The sequence below is a fragment of the Truncatella angustata genome (assembly GCF_020726525.1).
Source record: "Truncatella angustata strain MPI-SDFR-AT-0073 chromosome Unknown BKA67scaffold_1, whole genome shotgun sequence".
Classification (NCBI taxonomy): domain Eukaryota; kingdom Fungi; phylum Ascomycota; class Sordariomycetes; order Amphisphaeriales; family Sporocadaceae; genus Truncatella; species Truncatella angustata.
The window spans coordinates 1804654-1817475 of record NW_025763381.1 but is presented as its reverse complement, the minus strand read 5'-3'; the positions used below and the strand labels follow the sequence as shown (position 1 = coordinate 1817475).

General features: G+C 51.2%; 4 protein-coding genes across 4 annotated transcripts; 3 read left to right on the top strand and 1 right to left on the bottom strand.

The window, feature by feature from the left end:
* Nucleotides 1–438: 438 nt before the first annotated feature.
* BKA67DRAFT_652690 (uncharacterized protein) lies at nt 439–2607 on the top strand (the record flags this gene model as incomplete). Its single annotated transcript, XM_046106212.1, has 5 exons — nt 439–1406; nt 1466–1963; nt 2016–2273; nt 2353–2415; nt 2469–2607. 5 exons carry the CDS (start codon nt 439–441, stop codon nt 2605–2607), a joined length of 1926 nt encoding a protein of 641 aa, XP_045963593.1.
* A 700-nt stretch (nt 2608–3307) lies between these two features.
* Nucleotides 3308–4546, bottom strand: BKA67DRAFT_529613 (RIO1 family-domain-containing protein; the record flags this gene model as incomplete). Its single annotated transcript, XM_046099099.1, has 1 exon — nt 3308–4546. One exon carries the CDS (start codon nt 4544–4546, stop codon nt 3308–3310), a length of 1239 nt encoding a protein of 412 aa, XP_045963592.1.
* Nucleotides 4547–5099: 553 nt separating this feature from the next.
* Nucleotides 5100–8564, top strand: BKA67DRAFT_544493 (26S proteasome regulatory subunit). Its single transcript, XM_046101269.1, has 4 exons — nt 5100–5565; nt 5625–5695; nt 5766–8249; nt 8303–8564. Exons 1-4 carry the CDS (start codon nt 5427–5429, stop codon nt 8330–8332), a joined length of 2724 nt encoding a protein of 907 aa, XP_045963591.1. The 5' UTR covers nt 5100–5426; the 3' UTR covers nt 8333–8564.
* A 2041-nt stretch (nt 8565–10605) lies between these two features.
* Nucleotides 10606–12180, top strand: BKA67DRAFT_509656 (glycosyl hydrolases family 18-domain-containing protein; the record flags this gene model as incomplete). The annotated part of the gene is made up of 4 exons (XM_046097257.1): nt 10606–10943; nt 10990–11088; nt 11140–11338; nt 11398–12180. The coding sequence occupies 4 exons, from the start codon at nt 10606–10608 to the stop codon at nt 12178–12180; spliced, it is 1419 nt and encodes a 472-aa protein (XP_045963590.1).
* Between the last annotated feature and the right edge of the window lie 642 nt (nt 12181–12822).

Below are 12822 nucleotides of genomic sequence, written 5' to 3'. Positions count from 1 at the left end.
GAACTTGTTCTGCAGAAAAAGTCTGGGACTTACAATCTTGGCATCTCCAATTTTCTGAATGGTCCCCTGACCATACTTTCTTTTGTCTTTTTCACATACTAGTCACAATTCCGTCCCAGTCTTTGCTACATTCATTGCAAGCCGCCTTTGGCCTGTTCCTCATTTCCATGCACATTTTGTTCTCTTTTCTTCCCACCAGCATATTATCGCATAGTCTTTCATTTTGAACCTTACGCCTCATGTTACATGGGTTTCTCCAGTTTAGCATTACCAGCAGTTCACCACTGGCTGCTGTGTTCCTTACCTCTACTTTCTCTTTCGATTACTGACTCAAATTCATAATGGCCCATCATTATTATGTCCGTCACCTTGATATAAACTTCAGCTAACTTTAATGCTACAGATCTCTTCAACGCTATCAGTTACTCCTCCGCCACTATGTCGAACGATGACAGTAACCGCCGCGGTCCTGGTGCTCCTGCAACCGGCCCGCAGAGCGCAGCCCCTACTGCACCACCCTTGCCGTCCTATATGATGGCTACCACTGCCAGCCTAGCCGACCCTGCTTCTGGCCAGAACAGTGCTTACGCTGATTCTGGCATGAACTCTGTAGTCGATCAGTTTGCAGGCATGGGCCTTGGAACTGGCCTTCCCCCTCTTCCAGGTTACCCTCCCAGCGTTCCATTGATGCCCCATGGCGGCGGTCTCTCTTACTCGCCTGCGCTGTACAATGGACCGTTCCCTTCCCCCAACGGTATCATGCCTGGCACCAATGGTGGAGTCTGGCTGCAGAACGGCATCAAGTGGCCGACTAGTGACATTCCTTTCATCAACGAGTTCCAACGCGTCAACCAGCATCAACAGAATGCGGAATTCGCCAAGTCTCAGCGCGAACAACTTGCCAAGTACTATGAGAGCATTGGAATCAACTGTGAGCTTCCACCTCTGGAGAATCGACGCTCGTCGTACTCCACTACTGAGTCGACCCCCGCTACACCCTTCTATGGTAGTACCGCCTCTCGAGATGTCGGCACTCGAGTTGCTGTCTTCGACCGCGGTTCTTCAGCTTACACAACTCCATCTCCCCCTCAGATCACCTCCAATGATTTGATCGCTCTGCCTAAGATGGCATCTCCTCGCCTTCCTGCCCCTGACCGCGAGCTTCGTGAGCTTCTCGCTCTCGATCCGTCGATCCCTCCCGCTGTTCCCGCAGTTTTCACTCCTCGTGAGAACATGAAGACTCTGGAGCAGAGCTTGGTCAATCACATACCGGGCAATCGCAACGTTTACATTCGTGGCTTGCACCCTACCACAGACGACGACCTTCTTCTGAAGTATGCCGAGCGCTTCGGTATTGTCGAGACCTCAAAGGCAATCATTGACACCGGCACTGGTGCATGTAAGGGGTAAGTTTCACTTCGACACAGGAGAAATCAGCATGCCTGAACTGACATTTTCTCTGCAGCTTTGGCTTTGCCAAATTCAAGGACATCAAGGATTCGGAGGCTTGTATCAGAGGCTTCTACGCCAAGGGCTATGAAGTCGGCTTTGCACGGGTAATTACCCACCAAGATAAGCCCTCTGGAGGCCCTATCGATCCCATCGATCCCATCGATTCCATCGATTACATGTCCGAGGCTAGTGCCGATGCAAGTGCCTATCGTAGTTCTGATCCGTTGAACTCTGCCTTCCCCCTCGTCATGCCCCGAGCTGTGAAGATGTGCGGTTGCCACTGTAACGAGCACACCAGCTTCTTTACTAACTTTGACCCCTGGGACCAGGAGTCATTTAACTCCAGACTCAAGGCCGAGGGCGATGAGAGCTCCACAAACCTCTACATCTCGAATCTTCCCAAGTCTGTCAGCGAGACTGATCTGGCCACTGTTCTATGCAACTACACGATTCTATCGGCCAAAATCCTTCGCGATAACCTTGGCAACAGTCGTGGCGTCGGCTTTGCACGGTGAGTTGGGATTCCCATCATTGTTACAGCACCAACTAACACATTTAAACAGATTCGAGAGCCGTGAGATCTGTGACGAGATCATCGAAATCTACACTGGCCAGCCTCTTGGTGAGGAAGCTCTGCCCATGCAGATCCGATATGCCGACACTCCTGCTCAAAAGGAGCTCAAGCGTATCACCTCTGAGCGTCGACAGTTCCGCACAAACGAGTACAACGTTGGCGCCTATGGTACCCCTCTTGTTGGTATGTCTCCTACCATTTATAGCCAAGCGGGCTGGAAGCAACGAGGGATCAGCAGTGGCTCGACGTAAGTGCTTGCCGTCTGGTCTTGCTTTCTCCTGGTTTGCGTAAGTTCTCTAATGATATTAAGCTGACAAATCACGTAGACCCTTCCCTCGGTCGTCTTTCACTCATGTGAAGGATGCCAAGCTTGGTGCAGAAAGAATGTCGTATGCGGGTCCTAGTGGTGCTCTCAGTCTCGATGGTCACTAATCTTTGTCAGGTCGAGCAATATCACCGCTGGTGACAGCCCGGCCTCAGAGAACGGATCTGGAGACGAAGGGATTACAATTCATGTTGAGTCTCCAGTGGTAGCCAATGGTAGCACTCGCTCTTCACCAATCAAGAAGGAGAAAGATTAGATTATGCTGGGGCAGATTGTCCTGTTTCTCGCATACCACGTTATTCCTATCCGAGGATTTCGACATTCAGCATCTTCTACTTCTAACCGACAATTCTTCTAGACATTTGTTTTTCGTCTTGGAATCATCCCATATCGAACGAAGACATCAGCGTACCAGTGACCATCGTGGTTTTGTTTTGGCAGCAGGGGTTTCTTGTGTTTTATTGTTCACTATTCTTTCTGTAGGTGGATTGGTATTTCCGTCACATCACTTGGCACAAGGTTCTTAAATTAGGGAGACCATGTTTAGGGGTGAGGGGGTGATTTCTTTGTACATCTTGTGTGTATCAAGCCCAAGATAAGTTCCGACTTTCAAAGGCGAAATCATACAGATGATCATGTTCACAGAGGTTCACGTAGAGGTTCACATCAATGTACAGTTTTGCTAAGACAGGACGACTTTACACCTTGATGGCGTGGGTGATTGCCGTAAACAATTTAAACTGACCAGGTGTCGCCCTCCTGTTGTGATTGAGGGAGATGAAAGGGCATAATGGACCGCTGTTGTAAATTACTCTGTCCAGATATGTCACACTGCACATGGTCACACTCTCCCCCACTATTCTACAGAGGTTGGCGTTCTCGGATGGCGGAAAATCATGCTGCAAGGTTGGTTGGTTGGGTATCATTTCGTTCTATGTCATGGGCAGAGCTTTTGTCTATGTGTGGTCCTTGACAGACAACTTGGAAAAGTCCATCCTGCTGTCGCTTGCGGTATCTTCTTCATGGTAAGCACCACTAGCGTCAACTTCATCGCCGCCACTATCGTGGTCATTCTGCTCGTCCTCTCCCGCATCGTCCTCGTCATCTTCCGGCTCAGAGTACTCACCCTCGCCGCCTTCTGGCCGTTGGGCCTGCTGTTCTCGAATGGCAGCCTCAAGATCCTTGAGCATCTTTTTGGTAAAACCAGATGCTTCGACAGAAGCATCAAGACGTTTAGCACCATCACTGCCAACAGTCTTTTTGGCGTCCTTGAAAAAGGGACCTGGGGTTGTGGATACGAACTGGAACTTGCGCTCAAAGAAACGCTTGATACAATTCACATCTCTATCGAACTGCTCCTCGGCATTTGCGTGCTCAACCGAGATCATTTGTGGGAAATCGATCAATACGGGTGTTACCTTTATTGTCTCGTCTGCATCGGGGTCGTCGGATGAGGGTGGTGTGCGTTCTTCTTTGATGAGAAGGTTGAACTCGTTGAAGTCGCCGTGAATCAGACCGTGCTTGGCTAGTCGAAGGATCATGTCAATCAGGTCTGAGTATAAGGCAGCTGGGTCCCCAACCTCGGAGATCTGCCGCAAGGGGAAGGCATCGACGAGGCTCATGAGTATGGTGTGACGGTTTTGTGATATAGGTTCTGGGACAAGGAACCCCTCGTCTTGTAGAGCCTTCATGAATGCATACTCCTTCATGGCGGCCAGGCGGCTGAGGTACATCCAACTGCCACCCTGACCTTGTCTCGACTTCCTCAGGTAGTCTCGGTTGGACTTGACGGTGCGGAAACTTATCCGGCCCAGCCTGTGGATCTTCAAGACCTTCTGTACACCCTTATTGTCGGCAACTATCATGATATCACTCTCCTTGCCCACACCAATGCGGGTGCCGACGCTGTAAACGACGTCCTGCTGGGCATAGGCGTGGAGGGCCAGGTAGTCCATGCCTCCGTAGGTCAATCGGTAGCCGTCGTACTTGGCCTCCTTGATCTTGGAAATGAGGCCCGTCTTGGCGAGGGCGGATATGGATCTGTTTACATGGTTCACACCACCTCGCAGACGAGAGAGCTTCTCGATGACCGGCGTTGGGACGAGATCGTGGGTCTTGGTGCCGTTCTCGACAGCGGCAAGGACACGCCAGTCCTCAATGGTGAGGTGCCGGAGGGCTTTGGTGTCCAACTTCATGGTGGACGAGGCGAGGGCTGCACCCTTGTGTGCTGGAGTTTCCTATGTGATGTTCGGCTGAATTGAGTACTTGTATTGCAGACTTGGTCTGTGAAATGCGGTGGCGCGAAGGCTTCACACCAATTAATTGATACGGTGAATGAGTAGTGTATTGCAGTGTAGTGGGCTGGAGTCTCGACTTACACACCTCAGCAGTACCCATAGAAGACTGCAGCACTTCAACTGGGAGGGACGGACATTTTTTTGATGGCGGGGTGGTTGAGCGATAACGATAAGCCTTTTGTTTTCATCCAGATCAGTCATAAGTTAAGCTACCTGACATAACTTTAGTCTGCATTGCCTTAAGTTAGGTCAAATTTATGCACTGGTGGAGTCGGCGCAGGTCACAGCAGCTTCCAGCCAGCCAGCCTCACACCATCACACACCCAGAGTTAGGCTGCGGTTAGGTTAGTTGCATAGTTTAGAGTACTAATAGTTGCAGCAGGCGCACTGGCCACAGAGTACGGATCCGAACCAGAGAAGCGACGAGGCAGTACGGGTTAGGTAGGCAATAGGCAGGAAAGCCGTGCGCGTAATGCTGAGGCTCTAGCGTGGGCGTTACGATTATTGCTTATTGCGAGTGCCAGTCGCCCAGAGCATCTGGCCCGGAGCTCCATTGCTGTTCTGTAATCCATCATCTTCCATATTCTGCATCTCTCCACCCGCTTCGCGATCTGATACCCTCCCCCGTAGACGGTCTGATAAACCCCCCTTGGTCAACTTCAGTCCATTCTGTCCCGACCACTTTTTGAGATCACACACACACCCCGCCGGATTCGCTGTTGACAGCCACCCTCCAAACCCCGACCACCCCCCCAACTGTATCAGCCCGCCTGCCATCATGGCGCAAGACAGCGATGTTCCCAAGTCTGCCGACAAGGGCAAGGGCAAAGCTGTTGATGCTGACAAGGTCGACGACGCCAAGAAAGGCAAGGACCCTCAACAGAACGGCAAGAAAGACGAGGATAAGATCACTGATGGTGAGGCGCATTGGTCAGGTGCACACTTCTGCCTCCACCCCTTGCTGATATGCGTGCAGGCCCCGAGGAGCTGAGCGAGGAGGACCAGCAGCTCAAGAATGAGCTTGACATGCTCGTGGAGCGATTGACCGTGAGACGGCACCCCGCCCGACGACCCAGCGCCCGCGAGTCCGAGTATCAGCGCTGACTATCAACCATAGGAATCCGATGCGTCTCTCTACAAGCCCGCCCTCGAGGCCATGAAGACCTCCATTAAGACCTCCACATCCTCCATGACCGCCGTACCAAAACCTCTCAAGTTCTTGAGACCACATTACGAACCCTTGACCAAGCTCTATGACGAATGGCCCGAGGGCGATGACAAGTCGTCCCTGGCAGATGTGCTATCCGTCATTGGCATGACCTTTTCCGACGAGGACCGCCAAGACACCTTGAAGTACCGACTGCTGTCCCCTTCACAAGACATTGCATCCTGGGGCCACGAATACACGAGACATCTGGCTCTGGAAATTGGCGAGGTCTATGGAAAACGCGTTGCCGCCGATGAGCATGTGCAGGATCTGATCGACCTTGCACTTGTTCTGGTACCGCTTTTCTTGAAGGCAAACGCCGAGGCAGACGCCGTCGATTTGATGAGCGAGCTCGAGATTATCAAGAGGATACCCGAGTTTGTTGACGAAAACACATATGCTCGAGTCTGCCTGTACCTGGTCAGCATGGTCAACCTCCTTACCTATCCCGACAACGAAGAATTCCTGCGCGTTGCGCACGACATCTACATGGCCTACAAGGAGTACACACAAGCCATTGTCATTGCCATCCGTCTCAACGATGTCGACTTGATCAAGCAAGATTTCGATTCCGCCAAGAACCCTGCCCTGAAGAAGCAGCTGGCTTTCTTGATCGGACGCCAGAAGATCTGGGTCGACGTCAACAAGGGATCCGACGACGACGAGGCACAAGAGATTGACGAGGCCCTTTGCAATATCAAGTTGGCCGAGTACTTCAAGACCCTAGGCAAGGAGCTCAACATCCTCGAGCCCAAGACCACAGAAGATATCTACAAAAGCCACTTGGAGAGCAATCGCGTCGCCGGCATGACCAACCTCGACTCGGCCCGTCACAATCTGTCCGCGGCATTTGTGAACGCATTTGTGAACGCTGGCTTCGGCAACGACAAGATGATGCTTGTGGAGGAGGACAAAGAGAACTGGGTATGGAAGACCAAGGACGAGGGTATGATGTCAACAGTCGCGTCCTTGGGAACCTTGCTTATGTGGGATGTCGAGAACGGCCTCGACAAGATCGACAAGTATACCTATGCTCCGGAGCCTCAGATTCAGGCCGGCGCCATGCTTGCCATCGGCATCATGAATTCCGGCGTGCGGATAGATTCCGAGCCCGCCCTTGCTCTTCTAGCCGACACGGACAAGCTGGAACACAAGAACCCTCTCATTCGCACTGCTTGCATCATGGGTCTAGGTTTGGCATATGCTGGCTCTCAGCACGAAAATGTCCTCGAACAATTGCTTCCCATCATTACGGATCCGAGTCAAGACATGCAAATATCCGCCATGGCCGCCCTTTCGCTTGGCCTGGTCTTCGTTGGCACGTCCAACTCCGACATCAGCGAGGCCATCGTCACAACCCTCATGGACGATGAGAGAAAGTCACAATTGAGCGACAAGTGGGCACGCTTCCTTGCCCTTGGGTTGGGCCTTTTGTACTTTGGCCGACAGGAGGAAGTCGAGGTCATCCTCGAGACTCTCAAGGCCGTTGACCACCCCACGTCCAAACCGTCCGGTCTTCTTGCCGAGATCTGTGCCTGGGCCGGAACTGGTGCCGTCTTGAAAATTCAAGAGCTCCTTCATATCTGCAACGAACACGTGGAGGAGTCAGAGGAGAAGAAGGGCGACGAGCTCCTGCAGGCTTACGCTGTACTCGGTATTGGTCTTGTGGCTATGGGCGAGGATATCGGTCAAGAGATGGTCTTGCGCCAGTTTGGTCACCTTATGCACTATGGAGAGGCCAACATCCGCCGAGCTGTGCCTCTTGCTATGGGTCTCATCAGCCCAAGCAATCCCCAGATGAAGGTTTACGACACTCTCTCCCGATACAGTCACGACAACGACAACGAGGTTGCTATCAACGCAATTTTCGCCATGGGTCTGTTGGGTGCGGGTACCAACAATGCCCGTCTCGCACAGCTACTGCGTCAGCTTGCATCCTACTACCACAGAGACCAGGAGTCACTATTCATGGTCCGCATTGCGCAGGGTCTCCTCCACATGGGTAAAGGCACAATGAGCCTGAACCCCTTCCACACGGACCGCCAGGTACTATCGCGTGTCAGCACAGCTGGTCTTCTTGCTGTGCTCGTGGCCATGATTGACGCCAAGCAATTTATCACATCGCAGAGCCACTACCTGCTCTACTTCCTGGTAACAGCCATGCACCCACGATTCCTAGTCACTCTCGACGAGAACCTGAAGCCTCTGACCGTCAACGTTCGGGTGGGTCAAGCTGTCGATGTTGTCGGACAGGCCGGTCGCCCCAAGACCATTACTGGTTGGCAAACGCAAAGCACGCCTGTGCTCCTGGCTCACGGCGAGCGTGCGGAACTCGAAGATGAGGAATACATCAGCTTGTCCGGCACGTTAGAAGGATTGGTAATTCTGAAGAAGGTACGTTGCTCTTCACGAATGTTATTTTTCAACTAAATATTGATTTGCTACAGAACCCCGATTGGGACGCAGAGAACAAATGATGGATGAGGCTTGAGACTTCATGAGCAAGGGTACGGTCAGGGGTTCGGATCTGTCAAAGCCGTGTATTGCATAGCTCCCAAGGCTTCTGAGTGGGTAACCATGAAATGTACCATAACATAATCAATTAAAGAGCGGGCCGAGAACCACCATGTGTTCTGCCGAAGCAGCTCGGTCCATCCGCAATAGAGGATCAATGACGTGAACAAATACATGTCCTATTTGTCTTGTCAATCATGAGTCTACGAACTCCCCGTGGCACAAAATCTACTTTTTTCTTCTTCTTTCTCTCACACCATGACTGTCCGTCGGGACATGTTGCAATTAATAGTTGTACTTTGGTATCCAATAACGCTTCCCGGATGCTTTCCATAGAAACCTTGGTGTCTCGAACTTGCCTCGAGCGGCATTGCTCATAGTCCAACATTATGCTTTACGGCCAGTTCTCGCTCTAGTATCAGTGGAACCCCCGGCTTGTTGCGTCAGCAACATCATGGCCCGTTCCCCGTACGCAAGCCTTAATGGTGCCGTTTTTTTTTTTTTTTTTGAATCTAAGCCACACTTACACACCTCCTTTCGTACTCGTAACATCTGCCAGCATATTCGTACCGACTGTTCACCATCACAAAGATTTTCGAGAGAGCTCGTTGGCCTGTAGTATTTCACTGTACGTCGTGTGAGGTTGTAATTAGCTGCGAACAATATTGTTCTACTTAATCGCGGCGCTTTCGGTACGTTCTTGATCGTACAGCGGCGAAAAACTATTAAAACCCAACCGATAAGTACCAACTCAGACCGAAGACTAGTCATGCGCTGTACCAAACTGAGAGCGGAAAGATTTGGCGGCGTGTGGTTGACCTGGTGTCGTGGATGAGTCATTCGAATGCCGCCCATATTTTGTTGCTTTTTTTTTTTTTTTTTGTGTGGACGGGATCTAGAGCAATACTCGCAGCAGCGCGACCTGAACTCCACGGCCCTCCTCTGCAGGCCGGCTCAGGTTCGTATATGCGAGTCCCCGAGCAAGTGCCATGATCCCGAACTTGACTGGCCAATTTCGTCCTCCTGTGGACTGCTCATCGTGGCAATGAGACTTGGAGCTGAGTTCTGGATTTATGACCCCCGTAGAAGACTTCCGAAAAGTTGTCCAAAACTGGTATCTGATATTCCCGTGTCATCCACTGCGAGCGGCTGCAATGCCGTTGTCAGTAACATCATCCAGACTTCCGCTGATTCTGATCTGATGGTCGCCTAGTCGACGTTTGAGGCTCGATACCGCCTGGTGAACATCAACTAGAGCCGCCAGGTCCTCATGGTGAAATGCTGCTCAGATATAAAAGAGTTCCATCTCCTGCCATGGAAGGCCGAAGTCTGTAGATATGAAAATTCCGCAGATACATTTCTATGGTGTTCATCAAACAAATTAAAAACAATCCAGAAGAGCTACTCATTTCGCAGCACGATGCTCCAAAACCTGGCCTGGCTTCTGCTGTGCACACTCCTACCTTTGAGCGCAAATGCGTATCCCGTACTAGCAGTTCCTGGACAACCTGCTTTCCGGTTATGGCCTTTCAATTGGACATTGCCCACTCACGGACAGGGCGACTTACATCACACACCGAGGCCGACGACAATTACCGACTTACCAACGTTCACATGGAGCCGCCCAGATGGGCCGCCGTGGTTGACAACAGTTACTCCCACAGCAGATCATACAGATACAAGCACAGACCTACCGAACTTTACATGGAGTCGTCCAGACGGGCCGCCTTGGTTGACGACGCAAGCTTCCACGACTATCTCTAGTGACACAAGCACATTAGCCCCGGCAAGTCCCTCTCCCATATCAATAATTCCAATTGCAGGTACTAGCTTAGATTCAGCAGGCGACGCCACCGTGACAAGCATTGTCACCTCAATACGCACGATTTTCCCCACAGGGACTACTACCACGTCAACAAGCCTAACTGCATTGCCGGTCAGCACGAGCTTTTCGGTCGACCCAGAGTTAACTAAAAGCCCATTGGCCACTGCCTCTACTGAGACGGCCAACCCAGTTCCAATAGCCAGTCCGGTTTTGACTACTACTTCGGCTGTGGCTGTCATCCCGGATCTAACAGGTTCGACCATAACGAGAACTATCGTTTTGACGAGCACTGCAACAATGACTACACATGGCTCAACGATAACCCGCACTGCTACCGCGACAAGGACGTTGACAATAACTGGAAGCCCGGTTCTTGCAAGCACTCCTACTTCGACCAGCGTGCATTCAGAGATGAGTATACCTCCGACAACTAGCCCTACTCTAATCCCTATCCCGTCTTTAGCTAGTACGTTGACTTTGAGCAATAGCCTAGTATCGACCAGCAGTATTATATCGACTAGTAATCTACACTCTCCTACTAGCGCAGTCCTGAGTATAATCAGCACAATTATACCCACCAACCCCAACCCGGCAACCACATTATCGGCGACCAGCCTAAATGTGCCTCTTAGCCCGACTATAATCAGCAGTTCAACTCCAACCACTATTTTGTCCCCTGCTACAACTGCATCCCTAAGCAGCAGTAGGACGCAAAATGGCTTCATCAATGCTGCATATTTCATTAATTGGTAAATCAATATCTTCGTTTGGAAATTATAGCGCTGACATGTCTAGGGGCATCAATGACCGGAACTATTATCCCAACCAACTTCCCGCCGCTGATTTGACTCACGTGTTCTATGCCTTTGCTACACAGTTGCCCAACGGTACCGTGTAAGAGCAAACTCCGTTGTTCCCATAATCGATCGCTAAGAGAATGAACAGAATTAGCAGCGAGCCTGAAAAAGACGCCATCTGCATACGACAGCTGAAAGTGCTGAAGCAGAACAACCCTAGCCTGAAGGTGATCTTGTCCATTGGCGGCTGGGATGCTTCTCAAGATGGCTCTTTCAGCACATTGGCTAGCACTGATGCTAGGAGATATGTTTTCGCGTCAAGCGCCGTGCACATGATGCAAGCATACGTAAGTTTTACGATCGCATCATGTCCAGTCCTGAATCAGCTTACTAACAAAACGCCCAGGGATTCGACGGCATTGACATAAACTGGGAGTATCCGGCCAACAACAGGGATGGCGCAAACTTCGTCCTCCTCCTAAAAGAAGTCCGCTCCGCACTCGATATCCTTGGGAACCAGTATAACCGCCACCACTTCCTGCTAACTGTCGCTGCCCCTGCCGAGCCCGCCCACTATCGGTATTGGCGCGTGTCTGACATGGTCCAGTACCTCGACTTCTTCAACTTCATGGGCTACGACTACATGGGGGCAGGTTTAAGCACAATGAGCGGACATCAGGCGAATTTGTACAAGAGCTCCAAAATCCCGTCGTCGACTGCCTTCGAGACCGAGTCTGGCGTGGATTTCTACATCGCCTCCGGCGTCCCGCCCTTCAAGATCGTGCTGGGCATGCCTCTCTATGGTCGCTCGTTCGAGAACACCGAGCTGGGTGGGAGCTTCACAGCGCCCATCACGGGCTCGTGGCCCGACTCCTCCGGCGGCACCAACGGCGGTGGCGCCGGCGTCTGGGACTACAAGGTCCTGCCCAAGGCCGGGGCCACCGAGATATACGCCATCGACGCCGGCGCCACGTACAGCTACGATGCGGACACTCGAGAGCTCATCTCATACGACACGGTCGACCAGGTCAGACGCAAGATCGACTACGTGCTGAGCATGGGCCTCGCTGGCGCTTACTTCTGGGAGGCGTCGGCGGACCGTACCGGCGAGGGCAGTCTCATCCTCACGAGCGCGACGAGGTTCCGTGAGGCTGGGAGTCTGGATTCAACGGCGAATATCGTGCTTTGACGGACACTGTATATGAGTTCTTTTTTTCGGGGACGGAACAGACGGAGAGATCTCTGAATGTTACATGATGACGATTATGTTGGATGATTTTGTAGATGAGAGAGATGACATTTCTACTTATTTTTCATGGTTTATAGATGGGAGGAAACATGTTAGAGCAAAATTATGGGCGATATATTGTGATGAAAGTGGCCTCACGGCATTGGCATGGAGGGCAATACAGTGAAGGATTAATGGAAAGAAGACATGGGACGACAACGACGTAATGAAAAGGAAGAAGAAGAATGGTTATTTAGTCGCTTACAAGGCTTAATCTACCACAATAGATCCTGCGATTCTTCAACATAAACACCAGTATCTCATACTCTTAATGCCATATTCAAACAACGCTATATGTAGGCAATCGTAGAAAGTGTCTTCCAATAGTCAGTGTTTGACTTGCATATAATCTTAAAGTTCTCCGGTTGATGCTGGCGAGTACCCGAGACAGATTGACCTGCATGTCAAAAGCTGTAGCTCGCTGGGCCGAACGAGAAAACAGTGACAGCTGAGCGTAAAATATCGCAATCCTGAATAGCCTTGTCAAGAGATTGTTAATGTCGAAATTCTTTGTTCCTTTCATCCTAATTACTTGAAGAAAAA

What these genes read in the sequence shown, in the direction of transcription:
- BKA67DRAFT_544493 (XM_046101269.1), top strand. Translation starts at nt 5,427, where the DNA reads ATGGCGCAAGACAGCGATGTTCCCAAGTCTGCCGACAAGGGCAAGGGC. An exon ending in CGAGGATAAGATCACTGATG is followed by an intron (nt 5,566 to 5,624) that starts GTGAGGCGCATT and finishes ATATGCGTGCAG; the next exon opens with GCCCCGAGGAGCTGAGCGAG. An exon ending in GATTGGTAATTCTGAAGAAG is followed by an intron (nt 8,250 to 8,302) that starts GTACGTTGCTCT and finishes GATTTGCTACAG; the next exon opens with AACCCCGATTGGGACGCAGA.